General features: G+C 45.1%; 1 protein-coding gene across 1 annotated transcript in view; it reads right to left on the reverse strand.

The window, feature by feature from the left end:
* Nucleotides 1-2486: 2486 nt before the first annotated feature.
* Nucleotides 2487-25511, reverse strand: part of WNT9B (Wnt family member 9B) — a 31298-nt gene continuing 8273 nt past the window's right edge. The window contains exons 2-4 of the mRNA XM_030220482.1: nt 9603-9853; nt 6036-6301; nt 2487-2954 (exon numbers count right to left, since the gene is read on the reverse strand). Coding sequence (XP_030076342.1) covers nt 2487-2954; nt 6036-6301; nt 9603-9853 — 985 coding nt within the window. The remainder of the gene's footprint in view (nt 2955-6035; nt 6302-9602; nt 9854-25511) is intronic.

The following is a 25511-nucleotide window of genomic DNA, read 5'->3' on the forward strand; positions in this document are numbered from 1 at the left end:
TCTTTCTTATACATTTATTGATTTTATTATGTTTATTGTTTGTAGACCTCTGACAAAGGTTCTTCTGAGACTTGGCCAGGTTGGGTCCTGTTTCCATTAAAGTTGATACTTAGATATTCTCTTGCTATGTTCGTCCTTCCTTGACTCACTGCTGCTGTTTGGTTGTCTGTTCTGCTTCTGCAGTAGACTGTCTCCTGTTTGTTTCAGCAGTCTATATGGACCAAGGGAGGAGGAGATGGTGTCAGTAGCCCCTGCAGGCTGAGGGAGGTGAAAGTGGCCTAGTGGTTAGTGCAATGGACTTTGATCTTGGGGAACTGGGTTTGAGTCCCACTGCAGCTCCTTGTGACTCTGGGCAAGTCACTTAACCCTCCATTGCCCCTGGTACAAAATGAGTACCTGAGTATATGTAAACCGCTTTGAATGTAGTTGCAAAAACCTCAGAAAGGCAGTTTATCAAGTCCCATTTCCCTTTCCCTTCCCAATGATTTGTGTGGGACAACAAAAGTGAAGTGGTGGTAATGCTGGTGGCCTAAGTGCCAAAGAGAATGAGGGGTCCCTGTTCCTCATGGGCAGGCTCTACAGGAGAGTAGCTGCTGCCTGCTTCTGAAGGGCCTGGACACATGCTAGGGCTGGAGGGGGGGAGGTCACACCTTCCCCTTTTCCCCTCACCATCCTGACTTGGTACTCTGTGTTTCAGAAATCACAGCTTACTGTGATTTCTTACTGGCCTTTGTGTTGATCCCAAGGATTGGCTGACGCAATGCGAGTTGAGTAGCACAGGCAGAAAACCCACATTTGTGGACTGTCCAAAGTAGCAAGGTTAGGGCACAGGCATGTTACAGAGGTGAAGGGAAGAGAGGTAACTTTTGCAGGCAGACTTGGCCACAGAAGCACTCTCGCCTAGTCCAGTTTACATAGCTGCCGAGAGGAGGGGCAGGGAGGGCAAAATTCCCTGGGCCCGGGCCTCCAGGGGGGGGGGGGCCCAGCACAGGAGTCTCTCTCTCTCTCTCTCTCTCTCTCTCTCTCCTGCTCCTGATGGGACCCAGGTGATCGCATCCCAACAGGAGCAGGAGAGAGAAAACTCCAGCACCAGGCCCCCCTTGAATTGCCTGCCTAGCAGCTGCTGAGCCCTCAGGCCGCGCAAGCTCAGTTTTGAGACTGAGCATGTGCAACCTGAGGAAAGCAGCCGCAGGGCAGGCAATGCTGGGCAGAGGAAGGAGCCGGACTGCCTGCAGCTGGCTGAGCTAACCAAGGTACTTCGGGCAGCCAGCGGTGTCAGTGACGATTTGGGAGGGAGGGCAGCAGCGGCAATGACGATTCTGCCCCAGGCCCAGCGTAGGTGGCCCTGCCCCAGCCCAGCTCAGTCTCTTGCCAGCCGTGCCAGTCCAACCAGGGGTTTAAGTTGTCAGGGAGAAATAGGTAGTAATGGAGCACAAACAGAGGGGCAGGGTATGGAATGAGCCTTGAATTCAGTTTTCAGCTGTCTGCACTTCGGGTATATTAAGGTGATGATAATAGTTGACAGAGCACTGCAGCACCCAACATACCCAACACAAGTAGGGGCTGAGTTTTTCTACTTAGGTTGTGTCAAGCTTCACCCCCCCCCCCCCTCCCCACACACCTCCCATAGAAATCAGAGTGGAAAATTAAAAAGAAGCTGAAGAATCTCTAGAAAATACCATTCTGTCATCTGAATCTCCAGTGAGCTGTTTAAGGGAAGGGCTGTGTAAAATCAAGACCAGAAGAAGACACAGAAGAGGATAAGGAGGAAGAAAGCTGGGGTTGACCCCTTTCACATTTTGAAGGTGAAAGTTCTGATGCCTGTCCGGAGAGCACTACTCGCTGTCATACTCCTCCACTGTGTTTCTAGCGAGCTGCTAAGCCCATCATCAAGATCCTTCCTCCTAGACCTTCCTCTAGTGTCACCCCCTCCTCCCACCCCCAAACATGAAGGCTTTTTCTTTTGCAGCCCTGCAAGCTGCTGGTGTGATAATAACCTGGCCATATCATCCCATTCAAGGTCTTTGCATGCCCTGTAATAAGAACTCAGGGAGATAAGTCATATCTCCTCCTTCTGGTTTCCTCACCTCCAATGAACCACTGTCTAAGCAAGGGAAAGGGGGGAAAGGAATCAGTCTTCAGAGATCAAACGAAGCAGTTCCATTATTGTCAGGAACCCAAAGTACAGAGCTAATCCATCTGCACCCTCTGGAGAGGAACCCACACTCAGTTCCTGCCAACATAATTAGTATTCTTGTCACCATCATCCTCTTCTTCCTTGAAAACGTTTGCTGAACTGGTCCCAAGTTTGGCTTTCACCACCAGAAAGACAGAGCCCTCAGAGTTTCAAAATCCATGGAGGCACTGACCGGTGAGCTGGAAGGGGTTCATTCTCCAGTCTCAGCTTCCTCCTATTCTTCCATTTTTAGTCTCTGGTTTATTTTTTTCTGTGCCCAGTCCATCACTTCCTTTGATGCTGGCATGATTTATCGCTTGCAGGTATAGACTTCCTCTTCCTGCATGCATTGCTGGCATTCCACATGGCAGCACCACTGCACTTGGCAATGACAGGAAAAAGTCACCATCCGGCTGCGGGTATTGTGACCCCGTCCACAGCACATGCTGTCACAGTTGGTCTCCTTTGAGCATGACCTGCCCGCAGTGCCCGGCGAATACGTGCTCCGCCGGCAGAAATTGGGTGAGTCCTCCATGTAAACCAGGTCGGTGCTGCGGGGCAGGCGGGATGAGTGCCCATGAGCCTGGGGACCCACAAGTTCTGAATGCCCTGTGGCATCATTGGTGGCACTGAAGACTTTAACGGCATTGTCGTACTTAGTTTTAAGCAATCTGCCTATCTCATGGAAGGGGGAGAGCTGCTTCCAGCATGTCCGCACGGCACAAGAACCCGAGACACCGTGACACTTACATGTGGTCTTTAGGCCATTCTTTACTGCCTGAGGAAGAAGAAGGAAAAAGATTCCAGTTATTTTTCACAATAGTGAACTCACACTTCAGCTTAACAAGACGACAGAACAAAGTCAGCTTCAAGGCACCAGAAGGATTCACGACCGTTGGGACAGTTCTAGTTAATGAATTTATCAAGTCCCATCCAAATAAATTCTGGCAGATGCTGCCTTGATTTTTTTCTCTAGAACAATAGTTCTCAAACCTGTCCTGGGGGGACTATCAACCAGTTGGGTTTTCAGGATATCCCTAAAGAACACACAGGAGAGAGATTTGCATTTAATATTAAGATTCACCATGAATTGCTGTTGCTGTTTCTCAAGAGAGGAGCTGTTTTAGTCCAGTAGGTGGAATTGTTTGCACTGTACCACTGGGTGGTATATCAAGCCCTTGACACAGCCCTTTAGGAGGGAAAAATGTGGCCATGTCAGGCATATGACTGTTTTAAACTTTTGTGGTGAATAAATTCATCTTTTTAAGTAAGATTTTTTTGGCAATTTGCTTCTTTTTTATCCCACCAACTGGGTTTTCAGCTATATATAGCGTTGGGTTGTTTTAGGATTTCGCTGATTACCCCCACAATTGAGTCTTGAGTCTCTTCTAGACCCAGTTATTGAGATTTATGGTATTATTCAATGGCATCAGCTCCTGAAAGATCCAGTGTAATTTCCTGACACTTGCAAATTTAGTACTATTCACTAAACTTGTGAAGATACAGAATTTGTATCTACAAAATGCTCTGACAGCCATTAAGCCACAGCAGTCCTGCCCAGTCAATCTGCAAGTGACTTATCAGAGGTCAGCCACCTTAAGTACCGGAAGGGCTTATGACTGAGCTGCTAAGTTACCCAGCCCTAGTTTTAGGACAACCCCATTCTGATGCATTAGGGGATCTGAAGCACTGATATCAAAGGGGGACTACAAATTCCACACTGTTATGGGAAGTAAGTTAAACAGCAGAGCTGACCATATCTCCCTCTTGGAAGTGGGTAACTTGGCAGCTCTTATGAGGGGGGAGTGGGGATTCCTTGCATTTATTAAGCACAAGCTGGTATCCACCCCTGGTGTCTGTGCTGGCATGACATAAAGGGCAGCAGAGCTGAAGTGACACTGCTAGGGATAACCTTCAGGGCAGGGAAGGCTCCCTGCTGACAGCTCTACTGTGTCTGACTCATAGGACTGTAAGTGAATAAACACTCAAATGGCAAAGGTTCCCTATTGCCCAAGTAATCAGCATTTTGCCCTGTGTGTCCTGTGATTACCTACAGCCTCTATTACATGCAGAATATGAGAATACATGTCATTAGTTAGCAGCTCCAGCACAGAAAACACATGTCATGCATTAGAGCTGACAATTAAATCAACAGTGTTACAGAAATAAAGCTAAACATTAGCCAGCACACCTCTGAAAGCTCTTGGAGGCTTTGAGATTTCTAGGTAGCTCCAGGCTATGTTTGGTCATAGTGCATACTGGAACTTGTAGTTTCAGTTACCCTGAGAAAAACAAGATCCAGGTACATACATACAGAGGGGCATAATCGAAAGGGGCCACCCATCTCTAAGGGCGTCCATCTCCGGGAACGTCTACGAGAAGGGGCGGTCCCAACCGTATTATCAAAAAAGATGGGTGGCTATCTTTTCTTTCGATAATACAGTTGGGGCTGGCCAAATGCCTAGGATTTGGGCAGATTTGAGATGGCCGGGCTCGGTTTTCGGCGATAATGGAAACCGAAGGCGGCCATCTCAAAAACAAACACATCCAAGGCATTTGGTCATGGGAGGGGCCAGGATTCGTAGTGCACTGGTCCACCTCACATGCCAGGACACCAACCGGGCACCCTAGGGGGCACTTTTAAAAATTAAACAAAAACATTAAAATACCTCCCAGGTGCATAGCCCCCCAAATCCTCCCCAAAACCCACTCCCCACAACTCTACACCATTACCATAGCACTTATGGATGAAGGGGGGTACCTAGATGTGGGTACTGTGGGTTTTGGGGGGGAGGGTTGGATTGCTCCCATTTACCACCACAAGTGTAACAGGTAGGGTGGGGGTTGGGCCTGGGTCCACCTGCCTGAAGTGCACTGCACCCACTGAAAACTGCTCCAGGGACCTGCATACTGCTGTGATGGAGCTGGGTATGACATTTGAGGCTGGCAAAAAAAGTTTTTAAAGTTGTTTTTTTTTTGGGTGGGAGGGGGTTGGTGACCACTGGGGGAGTCAGGGGAGGTCATCCCCGATTCCCACCGGTGGTCATCTGAGCAGTTAGGGCACTTTTTTGGGACTTGGTCGTGAAAAGAAAAGGGTCCAAAAAAAGCGGACCAAATTTTTGCTACGGCCGCCCTTCTTTTTTCGATTATCAGCCAAGGGCGGCCATCTCTTAAGCACGCCCCAGCACGCCCCTGTCCCGTCTTCACTACCCTTCCGACATGCCCCGGGAACTTTGTTCGTCTCCGTGATGGACTGCAGTTGGGGGCGCCCAAAATCGGCTTTCCATTATACCGATTTGGGTGCCCACGGGAGAATGGCGGCCATCTCCCGATTTGGGTTGGAATATGGCCGCCCTTCTCTTTCGAAAATAAGCCTGACAGTGATATAGGGGTTACAGACCAAGACTAAACCTAGCTGTTTCAACTAAGGCTGGTGCTGGGCAGGTTGTACGGTCTGAGTCCCGTATATAGCAATCCGGTTTAGGATGGGCTGTAGAGAACTTCGACTCCAGTAATTTGGAACGTGAGGACAGTACCAGGCAGACTTTTATGGCCTGTGTCCCACAAATGAAAAGACAAATTCAGAAAGGCTGGGGTGGGCTTTGACGGCAACTCCAGTAGGTGGACTTCTACAGTCTATGTCCCAAACACAGCAAAGAAAGACCGCGATCAAGCATATATTATCATGCTCGTTGATGATTTAATCTTGAATTGAGAATGAAAGTGACTGTTGGGCAGAGTGGATGGACCATTCAGGTCTTTTTCTGCCGTCACTTACTATGTTACTATGTTAGATCAGTGTGCCACCAGTACCCTGAAGCACCACTGCCCCTTTCTGATCCAGCTCTCCAAGCCTCACCTTGATGCCCATTTTGGTGTTGTGGATGTCCACCTTGGCACGCAGATCCTTGCCAATTTTCTTTTGCCCGAGGAAGTTCTTCAGGAATCTGGTGCTGTACTTAATGTTGTCTCCACATACCCCCCACTGCCAGGCTTTCTGGTTTTCCAGGTCAGGGGAGTCATCACAGGTGCAACGCTCCAGGCGTCCACTGCTGCAGGCTTTGGCCAACGAGTGGGACAGTGCCGCTGAGGACACAGCGTACAGGAAGCCTGTCTCCTTAAAACCTGTGCAAGACATGAAGAACATAGGTTTTCAAATGATAGAAGTGCTGTAGGGTCAAACCTCTGTTCAGTCAGGTTCAAGAATTAAAAAGAAAAAAAACAAACTTTAAGTTCAAAGCAATCTGGGATTTACAGGGCTACATTTTCCAATGAAAAGATAACTGCAGTTATCCTTTTACTTTTTCCTACAGAGGCCAATTTGGCAACCTATAAAAAAAATGGCAAGATGGTCTCTCCCCTAACAACTCTTGTTGGCAGTGGTGGTCCTACTATTAGGCCAACTGCATCACCCCCTGCCATTCCTTCCCCAACACCCTTCCCAGAGTTTACCTTTTCTTTTCTTGTTTTTCAAAAGGTGGCGGTAGAAGCGATTCCCATAGGCTGCTCTGCCACCAGTCCCGGCCCCTTCTCTCTACTGTGGCCTGCCTCTCTCGTAACTTCCTGTTTCCTCTGAGGCGGGCTGCAATAGAAAGAAGGGGCCAGGACTGGCGGCAGGGCAGCCTATGGGAATCGCTTCTACCGCCACCTTTTGAAAAACAAGAAAAGAAAAGGTAACTTCAGGGAAGAGGGTTGGGGAAGGAAGAGGGGAGACACCAGACTATGGATGGGGGGGGGGGGCGGTGGAGGAGGAGCCAGGGTGGCAGTTCATTCCTCGCCTCAGGTGACAGATTATCTTGGGCCGCCCCTGCTTGTTAGCATTGTACCAAATCCGAGGGTACATTAACCCATATCATATATTTATGTACACTGATTAAGTTGTTCTGGATGCAAATTTGGAAATACATCCAAGCTATATTTCACTATCAAACCAAGCTCTCAATCGATTTATTAATTCTTATGTTCGGCACATCTTCAAATAGATGTGCAGGAATCAGATCTCAAACTTTTTGATATTCTAATCTCCATTGCCCTACAGATGATTCTAGGCAACTGGAAGAATGTAAACATGTTAGATGCTACATTCTGGTAGAACACAATATGTACGACATCTAAATTTGAATTAAAATCTGCTGAAAAAAACAACCTACAGGCCATTCTTCGAACATGGAAATCTTTGGATACCTATTTAAAACAAGAATTGCCATCACATTGATATTCTATGTATGGATACATAAAGGCTCAAGGCAACCAGTGTCTTAAATCTACTCATACCCTTTGATATTCAAAGAACACTACCAGTTTATGATGTCTCTATATAGAATCCTTTTTTTTTTTTTTGCTGTTGTTGTCTTTTCCTGTAATTGTTATATTGTAGTTCTATTCATTTGAGCATGTAAGAGCTGCCAAATTACCCTCTTCCAGGATGGTGACTTTTGGCAATGTGGGATTCCACCCATTGAAATCAGTGCCGCAGTTCCCATAAAGTAGTAGGCCAGGGTGGTCAGAAATCCAGGACTAGCTTAAACTCTCAGAGATACCAAGTTACCCAGATCCAGGCTGGAGATTTTGGGCCAGTCCTCCTTTTGACCTTACATGCCAAAGAAGGGTAGGATTTGTAGTGCCTGATGCTGCCCATTGAAATCAGCGCTGTGAGTCCCATAATGCACCTTCGGCACCTAACCACTATACCTCTATTCAAAAAATCTAGACTGCCCCAACTTGACATTTCATCCTTTAGATTGTAAGCTCCTTTGAGCAGGGACTGTCCTTTTTTGTTAAACTGTACAGTGCTGCGTAACCCTAGTAGCGCTCTAGAAATAAGTAGTAGTAGGATGGGATGGTCAGAAATCCAGGACTGTCCCAAAAATCTCCAGCCTAGAACTGGGTAATTTGGCAGGCCATATTTGCTGTTCCTCTTTGACTGACTTAAGCTGTCCTGATGACCCGGAGCCAACTGGTGACAAAAGCTACCCAGTCCCAGGAGGGAGATTTGAGGTCTAGTCCTGGATTTCTGACGATGCTATCAGATTTTAATAGGTAGAATCAGGGAGTACAGATACCAGTTTAAAACCAGGACTGGCCAAAAAGTCTCTCTCCTGGACTTGGATAACTTGGCAGCCCTGGGTGACTTCTACCTTCAAGCTAAGCCCGACAGAAACCCTTATGGCTGGCAGTTTGGGTGTGGAACAAGCTTTGGAGTTACTTTTAAGTATGTATTTATTTTTGTTCAGAAATGCTGTCCTGTAGGCTTCTTGTATGCTTCCAGCTCAATCATATCAGAGGGCTACAGCACCTTGAAGCTTTTTGTGATTCAGGGGCTTCCCCTCCCCACCTCCATTTTTAAGCTTCTCCCATCAAGCTCAGCAGCAACAAGCCTTGATCAGAGAGAGCAGCAGAGTACAATTCTCTCCAGAACAGGGGTTCTCAACCCAGTCCTTGAGAACATATCCAGCCAGTCAGGTTTTCAGAATATCCACAATGAAGACGCATGAATACATTGGTATGCACTACCTCCGTTTTATGCAAATCAATCTCATACATATTCATTGTGGGTGTCCTGAAAAACTGACAGGTTAGGTGTATCCTGATAATTGGGTTGAGAACCCCTGTTCCAGAAACCATCCACGGCCACCTTCATCAAGTCCTGGTTTTGCCCCATTGCATGTAGAGAGCTGTGGTTCCCCCAGTGGCGTACTGGGGGGGGCAGTGGGGGCGATCCACCCCGGGTGTACGCTGCTGGAGGTGTGCAGAGAGCAGTCGCGCAGCTGTTGGCTCTGCTGGTTCCCTGCTTCCTCTGCCCCGGAACAGGTTGCTTCCTGTTCTGGGGCAGAGGGAGCAGGGAACCAGCAGAACCAACAGGGGCGCGGCTGCTTCCAGCAGGTAAGAATGCACCCAAGGGGGGGGGTTGGGTGATACGCTGGGGGGGGGTGTCGTGCTGCACCCGGGGAGGACGGAAGACACTGCACCCGGTGGGAGGAGGGGTGCACAGCAGCAATTCGCCCCAGGTGGCAGCTGACCAAAGATCGCCACTGGGTTCCCCCATGAAAATCAGAAGTTCACCTACCTGCTTATAATTGCATAAGACCAGGACTGAATTAGTATTTCGGTAAACACTGGACCCAACTATGAGTGGACCACTGTACCACCATGAGCTGTGCACCTCCTCCTGCCTAGGGTTGCCAACTAGATTCAGATTTGCCAGACAAGTTGATCCGGCCCTGGGCTTACCCCAATGCATGCAGGGACTTGCAGCCTTGCTTTTCTTAGGGAAGCCAATGGGGAAATCAGAACCACAAGTCCCTGCATGCAATGGGATAAGCCCAGGGCCGAATCAACCCTGTCGGGTGAATCTGGATCTAATTGACAACCCTACGTCCTGCCCCCAAGCCCACTGGAGAAATCTGCCAACTTCTCTTCCACAGACCTCCTTTCAGCAGTTCAGTCCTGCCATCCAGGCTACAGTTCCACCGCTCGTTCCGAAACTGATACTGGCACTCCATGACGCCCAAGCGAATGGCATCACGCAAGACCTCGGCAAGACCCGGTTCCTTCCTGCACAGCCGCTTCTGCTTGCGTGAAAGTGTCAGTAAATCACACTGCTTCAGGTGGAGCTTGGTGGAGGTCGCACCCTGCCGTGGCAAGGAGAGGTGTGTAAGAACTTCTCGACCTGTCAATCTAAAGGCAAGAAGGAGAGAGGAAGACAGCACAAATTAGAGAGCTGAAAATCAGGAGGAGAGGAATTCGACTCCTCATCATTTAAATCGACAGAACAAAATTGCAGAGAAGATACCAAACAGTTGTACCTAAAACACCTAACTAGACTACTAGAACTTAGAAACATGTAAACTGTAAGACTGGAGTCGAGGTTTCGGCCTTTGCTAATATCTGTCTTATATAGGCCAGGACAGAAACAAGAGTTAGAATATGTTATATTACCCCTCACCACCAATGTTTCCTGTAAGGAGAGGATATTCAGGTAGGAGGAAAAGATCTCATAAATCACTGGGATATATCACTTTGTAGTGACTTAGATATCAGCAAATCCCTCTTGTGACTGAAGTAATCATAGACCAAACCCCCCCCCCCTTCCTCAATTTGTGCTACTATATGTGAAAAAGCTACTACATATGAAAATGTTTTTCTTTTTATATGTGACAATAATGAAATCAAAATGACCAACAGTTTAGCAAGAATAAATATCATCCCACTTATCTGAAAGCTCAATCAGTCCCGACAGGCACCCGTTTTGCTGCCACTTTTTCAAGGAACTTGAGCTGGGGAATGTTACTGGTTGTCTTTCTGCATTCTTCTGTGGGAAGGTAAGTGGGAGTACTGGAAAATGTGTTAAATCATGCTTACAAGGTATCCTAAAGAGCCCCAGGTTGCCCTCCCTCATGCTTTCTCTGCTTCTGGCCATCTTCATGCCCTTTCCTGACTTTGGAGGGTCCCAGTTGGATGCTAGGATTTTTAGGAGGAGGAGGGGAGGGGAGCAGCCAACAGTTTCTTCCTGCTCCTTTGGAATTCCTGCTCTATGTTGGGATCTGACATCAAGAGCTTCATTCACAACCACCCAGGGATTTTACTTAGCCTTGGTCACTGCAGTGACAGTCCTCAACTGAGGGCCACCCAGATGAGCCCCATCTGGAACCCAACAATCATACACACTAAGCCTAGACTCTAGTATTGCCATTGGTTGGTGCAATGACTGGAATTCCCTCTCCCTGGAGGGTTGTGAGTGCTGTTTCCCAGCATTCTCTGACCCTGACTCTGGTGTCTTGAGGAGCATAGGCCTCAGACAGGAATCAAACCCAGGTCTTTCCTTCTGGCAGTCAGTATACAGCACATACTGAGATTAAAGACTTTCAGAAGTACCTAGTTGTGGAATGCCTACCCTGGGGAGGGGGGGGGGGGGAGTCCTTGAGAGTTGGAGGTAGGAGGACACTTGGTGAATCTATTCCTAAGACTGGTGGAGGGCAACAAGCAACCACGCCACCAGATCTGTTTTCTTTCTCACGTTCTGCGGTGGCATGTTGGCTGAAAATGGGGAAGAGTTCTGGGGTTGTATCAGCTTGAGGAGTTCAATGTATAGAAAATGCTAATGTTTCAATGTACCAAGAACTTGACAACCAAGCTTTTTGGTAGTTACAGTTTTGTATAGAGTTGTTGACCTTGTTTAATTTTCAATTAAACACTATCAGAGGCAGAGGAAGAAGGTAAAAGAGAGAGAGAGAGAGAGAGAGAGAGTGATCCTGCCAGTCCTGTATAGGGCTCTTTGCAAATCTACACATTAAATACTCTACAGTTAACTTCTAATCACCATTCATCAGTTGATTATATCATTCTCATGCACATGAGTCAGCACTCTGCCTCCTTCCCCATTGGCGGTACCCATCAAAGCAGCATTCCAGTTAATCATTAAGGGAGAGGGGGGGGGCAGTTAGCTGGTAACTTTCCAACCTGTCCATTCCATTTCTAATGCAATTTCTCCTGATCTGTACATGGTTAAGAAATGTATAAGCAGGCCCCTCCGGTGACAGAAGTACCTCTAAAGCTGCTAGTTTGACTGCTGAACTCAAATGTTGACCTAGTACTTAAGACAACATGCTACCTGTAAGTACCCTGACCACAGGCAAAGCAGAAGGCAAAAGCAGCAGCAGAATTAATACTAATACATGATTCTTATATACCATCATCATCAAAAAGCTCTAGAAGGTTCATAATCTTATAAATAATAGAAAAAAAGTTTAAAATCTCACAATGCAATTAAAAAGACAATAAGTATTATGGAAATAGCCATGAAAATGAAATAACAGGACTCTAATCTGATTTGTTGTCTGAGTTCCACAGTTTATTTATTTATTAGGATTTATTTACTGCCTTTTTGAAGGAATTCACTCAAAGCAGTGTACAGCAAGAATAAGTCAAAACCTAGGCAATAGACAAATTACAGCAGTAAAAATATTCAAATTATGGCATAGTATGGTACATTCACAACTATTCTAAGAGTAAGGAACAAAATTCAGCACTCTGAAAAATCAAAAATTATATTTTGTTCTGAGCACTGAAGGAAGAAACTCAACTTCAATAAAGAATATTCAACAAATGAAACCTCAACTGACACAGAAGGTCTATATTGATGACTATTCATCAAAGGCTATAATCTGGTTTCCAAGTAAAACACCAAAAAAGTAACAGTGAAAACAACTCCTACCAAACACAGTTAAAAAAAAAAAAAAAAGATGCTCTAAAATTATCAAAACAATATTGCAGTCTCTTCACTAACTATGTTCATTTATTTTATTTATTTATTAGGATTTATTTACCGCCTTTTTGAAGGAATTCACTCAAAAACAGCAAGAATAAATCAAACATAAGCAATAGACAATTACAGCAGTAAAAGAACCCAACACATATTCACAACCAGAGGAAAAGTAGACAACCACACATTCTGGGCAACAATAATAAATGAACTCGACATACCACCAGAGAATAAACACTTCATGAGAAACTGGGATGAAACAATTGAAAACACACTAAACAAAATAGCACCACTCAAAACAAAAACAAAACTCACAAAACAACCACGTCCCTGGTTTAATGACAAACTACTACACATGAAGAAACTCTGTAGGAAACTCGAAAGAGCATGGGCCAAAAACAAGACAGACGCAAACAAAACCATATGGAGAAAAGCCATAAGAACATGCACAAACAGTATAAAAAAAAAGCGAAAGCAGAACACTACATTACATATATGAACCTTGACCAGACCAATACGAAAAAATATTCAATCTTATGAACAAACTACTAAAAACCCAGAACATATTGTCGACAACTGAAACACCACCAGCTGCAGATGAGCTTGCACGATACTTCAAAACCAAAATAACAAACACAAGATCAAACTTTGCAAAACCACAACTAAACATCACAGACTACCTACAGGACTGCAAAACACATGAAAACCACACCTCAGCAGATAGAATATGGACCGCGTTCAAACCATCCCAACTAGACACAATAAAGACACTACTGACAAAATACATGCACGCATACTGCCTTCTTGACAGATGCCCCACTACATGATGAAAAACTCATCAGACTGGCTCATCGAGTACCGCATCAAACACATCACATATATGTTTGAAAGCGGGCAATTTCCAACAAAGGTGACATAGTACTCACACCTATTCCCAAAAACACTACCAGCAAGATCAGCAATATCACAAATTACAGACCACCACTACTGACCAAAACGATGGAAGGTCTAGTAACACAGCAACTAACAGAATACCTGACAAAATTCTCAATTCTTCATAAATCCCAATCAGGTTTCAGACCACAACACAGCACTGAAACGGTCATAACCACCCTGATAACAAAATTCAGAAGCATAATATGCCAAGGACAAAACGTATTACTACTACAATTCCACATGTCAAGTGCATTCTACCTAGTAGACCAAACCACACTAATGACACTGCTTGACAACATAGGAATCAGTGGAGCAGTGGCAACATGGTTCAATGGCTTCTTAAAGACCAGATTCAACATTGTAAAGATGTCCAACCAAACATCAGCCTCATGGATCTCTGAACGTAGGGTACCACAGGGATTGTCAATATCACCAATACTGTTCAATGTAATGATGGCGCCACTTGGAAAAAAACTGGAATTAATGGGTTTCAATACATTTATATATGCAGATGATGTCATCATCTTCATACCTTTCCAAAACAATATCACAAACATACAAGATAAAATGAAAAAAGGATTGGACCTCATGGAAGAATGGGCAACAACTTTCAAACTCAAACTAAACAGAGACAAAACCAAACTCCTAATACTATCCAGCCCACACAACCCCACATTCTACCAAAAATTCTCAATTTAAAATACTAGGAATCATTCTTGACAAACACCTAATACTGGCCAATCAAATATCAGCAGTAACATCAAAATGGTTCAGAACACTATCCAGCTTATAATTGAACGAGAAAAACGCCCAAGTTCCGACCTAAATCGGGAGATGGATGTTTATCTCACAAAAACGAATAACACGGTATAATCGGAAGCCGAACTTGGACGTTTTCAACTGCACTCCATCGCGGAAGCGTAGAAAGTTGATGGGGGTGTGTCGGAGGCGTGGTGAAGGCGGGACTGGGGCATGGTTATCACCCAAACAGAGATGGGCGCCTTTCTCCGATAATGGAAAAAAAGTATGCGTTTGTAGCTAGAATTTAGGGCACTTTTCCTGGACCCTGTTTTTTCATGAATAAGGCCCCAAAAAGTGCCCTAAATGACCAGATTACCACCAGAGGGAATCAGGGATGACCTCCCCTGCCTCCCCCAGTGGTCACTAACCCCCTCCCACCACAAAAAATGATGTTTCACAACTTTTTATTTTCACCCTCAAATGTCATATCCACCTCCCTGGCAGCAGTATGCAGGTCCCTGGAGCAGTTGTTAGGGGGTGCAGTGGACTTCAGGCAGGTGGACCCAGGCCCATCCCCCCCCCCCACCTGTTACAATTGTGCTGCTTAATGCTTAGTCGTCCAACCCCCCCAAACCCACTGTACCCACATGTAGGTGCCCCCCTTCACCCCTTAGGGCTATAGTAATGGTGTAGACTTGTGGGCAGTGGGTTTTGAGGGGGATTTGGGGGGCTCAACACACAAGGGAAGGGTGCTATGCACCTGGGAGCTCTTTTACCTTTTTTTTTTTGTTTTTGTAAAAGTGCCCCTAGGGTGCCCGGTTGGTGTCTTGGCATGTGAGGGGGACCAGTGCACTACGAATCCTGGCCCCTCCCACGAACAAATGCCTTGGATTTATTTGTTTTTGAGCCGGGCGCTTTCATTTTCCATTATCGCTGAAAAGCAAAAACGCCCAGCTCACAAATTGTCGAATAAAACATGGACGTCTATTTTTTTCGAAAATACGGTTCAGTCCGCCCCTTCACGGACCCGTTCTCGGAGATAAACGCCCAAGGAGATAGACATTTTCGGTCGATTATGCCCCTCCACGGAAACTGAGAAGAATAAGAGACTATTTCCCTAGACAATCTTTCTGAATATTGGTCCAATCAATGATACTATCGCAACTAGACTACTGCAATGCAGCATACGTAGGCTGCAAGGAAAACAAGCTAAAATCACTGAAAACAGTCCAAAACAATGCAGCAAGACTGATTTTCAAGAAATCGACATATGAAAGAGCAACCCCACTGCTTGAAACACTACATTGGCTACCAGTCATTCAATTAAAGCTGAAAAATATCATAGATATAAGTCACTTAGCTTAGGAAGGTATTCTTCACGCGAATATCCCAAAAGCACAGATGAACCAATCCTCCTGTATTCTATATTCAACTACTGTAGCACAAGGTCCATTACAATGTCAACACAGTGCAGAATAAAATTAAGTAAGCAAAGATGGAACATATAGATAGATACGACAGAGTAACACGAGTAAGAAAATAAGGGACTATTTTAAAGAAAGTTGCAAATGAAGTCAGAAAGGTGCTTGAATATTAGCTTAGGGTAGGAGTGGATAAACATGTCCTGCAGCCGGAGTCACTCCTTGTGTGTGTGTGACCAGCAAGTTAGTTGGGAAGCAACTGCAAACAAACCTTTTCCCCGGGTTGATAGTAAATGAATTGTTGAACAGAAAGATAAATCAAGTTACTTTATGTGAAGCAATCTTCCTAGTCTAACAGTAGATCATAAACCATTCAAATAAAACCAAAAATTCATTTCCAGTGTCATCTAATAATTCAGGTTGAAATACAGTTGCTGGCCATGGAGGGAGGCTATTGTCTTGTCTGCAAGTCTTGAGTAAATTATAAGCCTATGAAGCAGGAACTATTAAGTTTATCTGAAAAGCAGTGTTGTAGCTACGTGGGGCCTGGGGGGGCCTGGGCCCCCATAGATTTGGCCCTGGACCCCCTGCCAATGACATGCCCAACACCCCCTCTAGCCGCCAACCTGCCGTCACCATCGCCTGCCTTTGCTGGTGGGGGACCCCAACCCCCGCCAGCCGAGGTCCTCTTCTCACAAAAGGCTTCCTTCTGTTTCTGACGTCCTGCATGTTGTAGGCAACGGCGGGTTGGCGGCGGGGGGGGTCGAAAGGGTCGGCGGCGGGGGGGGCGGCACCGGGGGGGGCTAAAATGTGCCCCCTCACCTCAGGCTCTGGACCCCCCCTCCCACCGAAGTCTGGCTACGCCCCTGCTGAAAAGTGTATAGCAGGGCCAACCCAAGGGTATCTGATGCCCTAGGATAGTGGTTCTCAACTCAGTCCTCAGGACATACCTAGGCAGTCAGGTTTCCAGGATATCCACAATAAATATGCATGAGACAAATTTGCATGCATTACTCCATTATATGCAAATCCATCCCATGTATATTCATTATGGTTATCCTGAAAACCTGATTGCACACTATGTTAATTCAGTGTGCAGGGTCAAGGATCAGTATTTTTCATATTAGAGCCTTAGGCTACAATCTTTACTGAGTATAATCATCAATTATGAATATTTAATTTCTTTACTGTATGGCTTGGAAATATACAGTAAGTTGCATTATTGTTCTAAGTGAGGGGACCATCCCTCCTTCCCCTATTCCATAACCAGAGCTTTGAGAGGGCCCCTCCCTTTTGGGTGTCTGGGAGGGTGGTATCTCATCCCTTACCTCAGGCAGCAGATTGTCATAAGCCGCCCCAGGGGAGTTGAGGGGGAAGTGGAACACCCAGCTGAAGGTTCTCCTGGAGAAATGGTTTTCAACCCAGCCTTCGAGACACATCAGGACATCCATAATAAATATGTATGAGACAAATTTGCAGTAGAGATTGTAGCCTAAGGCTCTAACATAAAAAATACTGATCCCTGACCCTGCACACTGGACTGTCATAGTGTTAACTGTATATGTATATTTTCTATCCACAGAAGTCCTCCTCACCCAAAAATGGGTGCTTAGAACTCACCGTACCAAAACAAAGTGTCTAATTCTGGTTTCGATAGCAGCAATATAAACTCTCTCCAGTACTAGGCATATTATGAAGTAATTTTTTTTAAACCCTACAAAATCACTCAGACCACAACTCATAAAATCAGGAGCCTACCCAGAAAAGGGCAGCAACCAAAGTACAGACTAAACCCCCCTCCCCTGTTTACTAAGCTGCAAGGCAATGCCGACGCAGTCCATTCAAAGTGAATGGGCTGTTTCGGCATTAGCACACAGCAGCCGTTAGCACAGCTTAATAAACAGGGGAATAAATTACCACAAATTAAAAATTGAGAGAAAGAGAGAAATTTTAAACTGAAACCCAAAAATTCACATTCTACAAGCAGTGAAACATCAGAGAAATAGAAAAAATGGTTTGTTTCCCTCTGTAACATTAAGAACCTATGGGTCAGACCAATGGTCCCATCTTGCCCAGTATCCTGCTTCCAACAGTGGCCAAGTCAGGTTACAAGTACCTGACAGAAATCCAAATAATAGCAAACTTTCCTAGCAGTGGCTTCCCCGTGTCCTTCTCAATAACAGATTATGGACTTTATGTCTTTATTTATATTTATTTATTTATTTATTTATTTATTTATTTATTGGGATTTATTTACCGCCTTTACGAAGAGATTCACCCAAGGTGGAACACAGCAGGTACAGTTTAAAATCAAACTTACAATGTTGTTAACAGCATAACAATAGTAAAATGAACATGTATAAACATAAATACAATGAAAGAGGAAAACTTGAAAACAGCAAATAGAAACCTAATAATAAGACTACCATGAAATGGGATAAAAAAATATAGACATTTAACAGCTCTGAAATTCAAATAACAAAGATATAATACGATGCAAGCATAATAGTGATGGAGTGAATATATAATAAGCACACAATTAGAACATTCAAATAACATTGCTATGCTAATGATACTAATGTTTGTTCTATTCTTACTGTACACCGCCTTGAGTGAATTCCTAATAAATAAAATAAATAAATACAGCTTACCATATAGCTGAGGGGGCAAATACAGATATATAGATGGGGACAAGGTGCTTGGCACGGTCAGTTGGGATAAATAAATGGGTGGCCAAACTAAAGGCAATACAGCTAATCAAGACATAAGGAACTGGTCTAAGTTACAGTGGGTATAGCAAGCTAGTCCAGGTGCAGAGTGATGTATGTATAAGCAGTCACCCTACGTATTAAAGGTTTTGGGGGAAGAGCCAGGCTTTCACCTGCTTCCTGAAGTAGAGGTAGTCTCGAGTTATACATAGGCCCTCTAGGAGTAAATTCCAGAACGTGGGGGCTACTCCTGAGAAGACCCGCTGATGGGTATCATAACGTACAATTTCTTTTGATGAGAATACATATAGTGATGATCCTCGAGAGGACCTTAGGGGTCTCAAAGGTGTGTAAAGGGCTAGCTTATTCTTTAAGTACTCTGGCCCATTTTGTCTGAGGACCTTGAAAATTAAACATAAATTTAGTCCTGTAAGGTACTGGTAGCCTGTACACTATAACATAGGGTTATAACGCACAACAAGTCCAAAATGAATGCTGCATTAAGAAGTGACATCCCCACTGTTTTTATTTTATTGAAGGTCATGGAATAACATTCCGATTAATGTGTGGTAACTGCTCCCAATTAACACAGAAGCTCTTCCTGCCTCTTACTGAGGATCTGCTAAGCGCTCTCCTGCTAGCAATTAGCTGGTCGTAAGTGTAAAGTGCTAGCTAGCTGACCCTTCCATGCCCACTCTCCATCCATGCCACTCCCCCGACAGATAAATTTAGACAAACTACATTGTGGTTTAATGCTTGGTAACAGGTTAACTACCACAAAGCTCTTTAACATGGTTATGCGGTAGCCTCTTTACAGGCATTAACCGCGTGTTAAATACACTTTAGTAAAAAGGCTGCTAAATTGTTAACTATCCTTTTATTTTTCAAATTGTCTCACTCCCAGGCTCTGGTCTCTGCTTTCTTCTCTCTTCTCTTAATTCTGTTTGCAGGATCTAATGTCCATTTACTACTTCTTTTCTCTTCTCCTGTCTTCACTTCCTCCTTTACATCCATCTCCTGCACTAAGCCTTCACTTCCAGCTTTATTCAATTTGTTTTTCTGCTTCTCTGTTCACTCCAGTTCACCCTTCCTTCTCACCATTCAGTCCTAAAACTCTTTTTTTTTCATACCTACAGCTTTCCATCTCTCCCCCCCCCCCCCCCATTCCCTGTTTCTCTCTCTCCTTCCCAGTCTCTCATTAACTTCACCCTTTCTTCAATTCTTCCCATGCCCTGCAACCAGCATCTCTGCCCTTCCTGTCCATACTCTGTGTCCAGCATTTGCATTTCTCTTCCCTTTCTCCTGTACAGGATATATGGGGGGGGGGGGGGGTCTTTTACTAAAGCTTAGCTCGTTATCTGCAGCTTCACCTATAGGAATAAAATGGGCCCTGCTGCAGATAACTCAAGCTAAGCTTTAGTAAAAGATCCTCTTTGTTTAGTAATGACATATACATTCTACCTCAATACAGAATAAGACAAATCTTTAAAGAAAAAAAAAAACAAGCTTTTCACTTGCTAGCCATTTCCATCTGCTCCTATAGGCTTTTAGCAGAGCTAGAGATGGGCCTGACACTCTAAACCTTGAAACACCCTGGGGATTTTTGTCCTCTTACTTTACTCCATTTGTAATAATGGTCCTTGACAGGAAACTCTATAATCACGAAATGGAATCTGACCACTAGGTGGTGCCATAGCACAGTGGTCAACCCACAAAACTGAAGACTTGAATCAAGAAATGAAACCAGGTCTCAACATCTCCTAAGCCACAACACTGCAACTGAGCCACCAAGCTAGTGGAGTAGCTACATGGGGCCACAGGGGCCTGGGCCCCCCAAATTTCCTCTGGGCCCCTGGTTTTGCTGGCAGGGGAGTGTGCAGGACATGAGGGGAAGACAGAGCAGGGCAGGCAACGCGGCAGTGCCATAGACCGGCGCTGGACAAGACTTCAGCTGGCGAGGTTGCTGTGGCAGTGGATGGGAGCAGTAGGGCGGCAGGGCGGCAGGGCGGCGAGGCGGCGGGGGGTGGCAGCGGTGGGGCGGCAGACCAAAATGTGCCCCCTCACCTTGGACTCTGGCCCCCTCCCACCATGAGATCTGGCTACGCCCCTGCACCAAGCCAGCCCAAAAAGTAAAGATGAGGAAGATTCTGAAGTAAAATGATGTATCAATGATCAAGCTATTTAAATAAGTTGATTGTGGCGCAGGGATGGCGGAGGGGGAGGGGGTGATGCTTGGGTGGTGTAAGAGGGTGAACAGAGGTGAGAGAGAGAGAAATTAGCCAACCCAACTCCTTTATTTTTCAGTTTATTTTTTTTTCTGTGTATTAATTTTATCGATTGCTTTTAGAAATGTGTTTTAGCTTGTTGCATTTGTTTCATGAAGGTTGTTATGATGTATGTTTTATTATGTATGCATGGTTGTAATCTGCATAGTTTTATGCAATAACTAACTAAATGAGCTATAATAGATTACAGCTGTACTGAACAGCATATTTTAGTATTCAGCCGAATATGAATAATGAAAAATATTATTCAGCTGAATACGAATAATGGGCACTGAGTTTTAACATAACAAATAATAAATCAGAGATCAAGTGTTTATTTCAGTAGGATTTCACACAGTAGAACCTCAGATTATTCATATTCAAATTTAAATCACTATTCGGCCAAATATGAATACTGTATTCGGGGCACTGTTCAGGGCTGAATCAAATCGAATATGAATATTTGGTTCAGCCCTATAACCAGTGTGTTTTTTCTAGTAAAAAAAGGTGCCGGCACTCAAATGCTAGGCCACCCTTCAGGGGTGGGGTGATCACTGAGGGACCCACCCTACAATGGCCAGGCCCCCTGCAACCAGTCACAGAATCTATGACAAGGCAGAATTGGTGTGTAGGGCCTGAGCTCTTTCATTAAAACTTGGGGACCATGGGTCAATTTTAGCAGACAATGGAAAAGGTGCCAGTACTCAGTACTTCCAAGTACCCCCTCAAAAAATGCCCTGCCTATAACACACATCTTTAATGTCCTCACTATCAGAGAAGACAGTTCTCTACTTGGTTAGATTACAAGCAGTGCACATCTTAAAAGAAAGGAACATTTTTTTTATAGTTGTAACTGAAAGAAAAAGGCTTCAGACATCCTCTTTTACTTCATTCTTCCAAAAATGATGGACAAAGAATTCACTCAAATATATAAATATAAAACAAGTGTCTGAATCCATAACACATTTTTCACTAGTGGTTAAATGTGAGACCAAACAACAAAGAATTGGGAGGGAAAGACTTCAAAAGCTCAGTCATCTTTTTCTCAAAATAATGAACAACGAGCTACAAAAAAGCTATCATTAGTCAGACAAACCTCCCTCCAAAATGTTGTTATAGTGTGTTTTATAATATCTTGTACAATGTCACCAATATGCAAAATATTCAGCGTCATTCAAACCATTTCAATTTTCAATTATTAGATTGCAAATAGAAGTACAACTGGCAACCACTGCTCGAGGTTTGCTCTCCATTTCACAATAAGTTTCATGAGAATCAGCTTCTCGGGTTTTAGTGCAGATTCAATGCAATTGTCGAGTAGCCAACCAAGGGAGGTTTTCTGACTAATAAAGGCTTTTTTCTAGCTTGTTGTTCACTATTTTGAGAAAAAGGTGACCAAGCTTCTGAAATCTTTTCCTCCCTTTTCCTTGTTGTTTGATGTCACATTTAACCACTGCTGTGTTGTAGACTCAGATACAATTTTTACCTCATGCCAGACTGGGCTACAAGTTATTTATTTCAGAAAAAAAGGAACTCTGAATATGAGAGCCTTACATTCAGTGGCATAGCCAAGGGTGGGCCTGGATGGGCCCAGGCCCACCCCCTTTGGGCTCAGGCCCACCCAGTTGCAGCACACCTATGATGTGGCTGGCAGGGATCCCCAAGCCCCACCAGCCTAAAACTCCTAACAACCGTCCCTCCTGCATACCAGCCTTCCTTCTGATGTATTCCCGCCTATGTGGAAACAGGAAGTTGCATCAGAGGGAAGACTGTGGGGCCAACATGAGCAGTGTGTATTAGTTGCTGCTCGCTGCCGGTGAAAATCTGCTATTTAAAAAGTATGCGGGGTAGGGGGGATGTTTGAGAGACCACATGGCATGCAGGCAAGCGAGTGAGAGACCAATCTTCTGCCCACCCATCTTGGGCCCAGGCCCACCCAAATGTGGGTGTCTGGCTACGCCCCTGCTTACATTTATTTTTATGTATTAAAATTCTTATATAATGCCTGCACGTGACAAAAAAAACAAAACAAAATCAAAGCAGTGCACATCAAAACAATCAATCAAACAAAATACAACTAAATCCATATCCAAACTCACCCTCAAAACTCCCATTACCATCCCACTCATAGTCCTTAGAAATCCTCCCCCCCCCCCCCCCAAAAAAAAATGCTTTGAGACTTAAGAAGAGTCTTTTAGGAGGTGACCGGCCAACCGTGTCTCCCAATTTTCCTCTAAAGTCTCAGCTCTAGAAAAAAAAGACCTGAACATGATATTCAGCCCGGCAAATAAGGAATCCACCTTCCAGGAAGAAAAAGTTCTGAAATAATGAGAAATAACAAGATTGAAGGCCAATCAAAAAAAAAACTGATTATGTTTTCACCTTGGCCAAAGTCTGCTTAAAATCGACAGAGCTCTATAAGGTCTTATTATCATTACTTAGCAGCTGTTAAGTAGGAGAATTGCTCTCGATTTATTGGTGGCTGTAATAATTTCAGACCTGCTCTGTTTTGTGAAGGGAAAAAATTTCAATGAAAAAAACCACTCAGGATAGGCCTCATATCAGCATTATCAAGTTTTATTTCCAATTTGTTTTTTTCCTTATTTTTCCTATTGCAGTCTCCAAAGCAAAGGAGCAACAATAAAAAACAATAACCACTCATAAAAATGATAAAATGGAAGCAAGTAAATGGAGAAGGAACAACCAAATAGCAAGAATAAATCCAGGAGCAATAAACATGCAAATGTCCCATAATGGCTCTGGGTAAATGCAAACAGGAAGCAAGATAGCCGAGTTGGACACATCAGTGGTTCAGACCCTGGAAGGCCATACAGTAAAATAAGATGTTTGAAATGCGTAAGCAGCAGCAACGTCTGTGTGATGTATATCAGAAGTGTATCTCATGCCTTGATTGTACTGGGTGAAGCAAGTGTCTTCCATTATATTAAGTGGGTTTTAAAATATTAGAGGCTTCATTTCTACAAAGAAATGAAGTGGAACTGTGGAATCAGAGGAGGAGATGGCCAGGGTCAGGAGCAACAGGAGTGGGATGGATTCAGGTCCTGATGCTCAAAAGTCACCGTTAAACACCGAGTGCATTTATAACCACGGTTAAAATGACCGATTTTGAAACAGCGATGGACGCTGAAAGGAAATTGCAATTCCAACGAGATGCACAGAAATTCTGCAGGTGGTTCAGCATGAGAAGACACAGTGCTGGCTGCATTAAAGGATATGCTAATGAGCTCATTAAGGTATTCTGTGCAACGTAGAGAGCAGGCCACCCACTCCTGACGCATGCACAAGACAACATTTTTGCACAAGGATCCAGGGTGATGTAGAAAGTTTTACAGAGAGGATTTCTTGTCAGTCTTTCAACGTCACATTTAAGTTCTGATTTTGTTATGCAAGTGGAAGGAAGCCCATGCAAGTTTTAAAGGCAGATGCAGTGGCGTAGCAAGGACGGGGCAGTGGGGGCGGTCCGCTCCGGGTGCACGCTGCTGGGGGGGGGGGTGTCGGCTCCGCTGGTTCCCTGCTCCCGCTGCTCCGGAACAGGTCTGTTCCGGGGCAGAGGGAGCAGGGAACCAGCGGAACCGACACCTCCCCAGCGGCGTGCACCCGGCAGGCAAGAATGCACTCGGGGGGGGGGGCTTGGGTGATGCGCCAAGGGGGGGTGTCATGCTGCAGCTGGGGGGGGGGGGCTGCGCAGCTGCGAACCACCCCGGGTGGCAGCCACCCTCGCTAGGCCACTGGGCAGATGGTAAATAAGAAAGATGTGCACATGTCAGAACTAAACTGAAAGTGAAAGGTCACATCAGCAACCTGTTCTACGCCTAAATATGAGCCTCTCAAAAATTTCAAGTGTAAACAGTTTGTGCAATGCTCTCATTTAGGTGCAGAAAAACAAGCACTGATTTCATTTCATTTTTCGTTTGGACATGAGCACAGGAAGCCACGCTCACCGCAAAACCTCATGCACGTGCATCCAGCGTACTCCCCCCATATTTGCTGCCATGCAAACAAATTTGCATGCAGTATGCTTCTTGCATGTTACGGTATTATGCTCACAGTAGAAATCCCTCACTCAGACATCTGCACCCGGCTCTCCCATAAGCCTTTCTCCATTGGCCCCTTGGAGTCTGAAAAGTGGCAGAACTGCATTCCAGGCTGTTTCCCCAGAACTTACATCCTGAAAATACTACAATGCACAAAATCCAAATAAACTGCAACATGGCAGCCCTCCAAACTCGTCTCACAGGCGATGTGCCAGACTGGTATCTGCACCCAGGGCCAGCCCAACCATTGAGCAAATTAGATATCACCTAGGGAAGCAGCTTTTGGGAGCCAGCAATGAGCAGATGCAATCAAAAGATCTTGACAGATCTTGACAGCTACACAAACTCAAAGAACCACCAGCTCCAGGACCCTAGTAAGCTAGAATTGTGCCCTGGTGGATGACATGACCCCTGGTGCTCCCACCAGTGGCGTAGCCAAGGGTGGGCCCAGGCCCACCCAGTAGCAGCACACCTATAATGTGGCTGGCATAGGAGCCGGCTCTGTGGGTGCCTGAGCACCCCCAATATTGAGAAACTTCCATGTACATGTCCAGGGAAGGGTTATTTCCATTGGGCTTAGCACCCCCAATAATTTTGAAAAGTTGGCTCCTATGGTGGCTGGCAGGGATCCCTAAGCCCCACCAGCCAAAAACTCCCAACAACTGTCCCTCCTTGTAAATAGCAGATCTTCGCCTGCAGCGAGCAGCGGCTGTTACATACTGTTCGCACAGGCCCCACAGCCTTCCCTCTGATGTATTCCTGCCTATGTGGAAACAGGAAGTCGCATCAGAGGGAAGGCTGTGGGGCCAACATGAGCAGTGTATTAATTGCTGCTCACTGCCGGGGGAAAATCTGTTATTTAAAAGGTATGCAGGGGAGGGGGATGTTTGAGAGACCATATGGCATGCAGGTGAGAAAGGAAGAAACCAAATCACTTGTGGGACAGGGC

Source organism: Microcaecilia unicolor, chromosome 12, assembly GCF_901765095.1.
Source record: "Microcaecilia unicolor chromosome 12, aMicUni1.1, whole genome shotgun sequence".
In the NCBI taxonomy this organism is placed as follows: domain Eukaryota; kingdom Metazoa; phylum Chordata; class Amphibia; order Gymnophiona; family Siphonopidae; genus Microcaecilia; species Microcaecilia unicolor.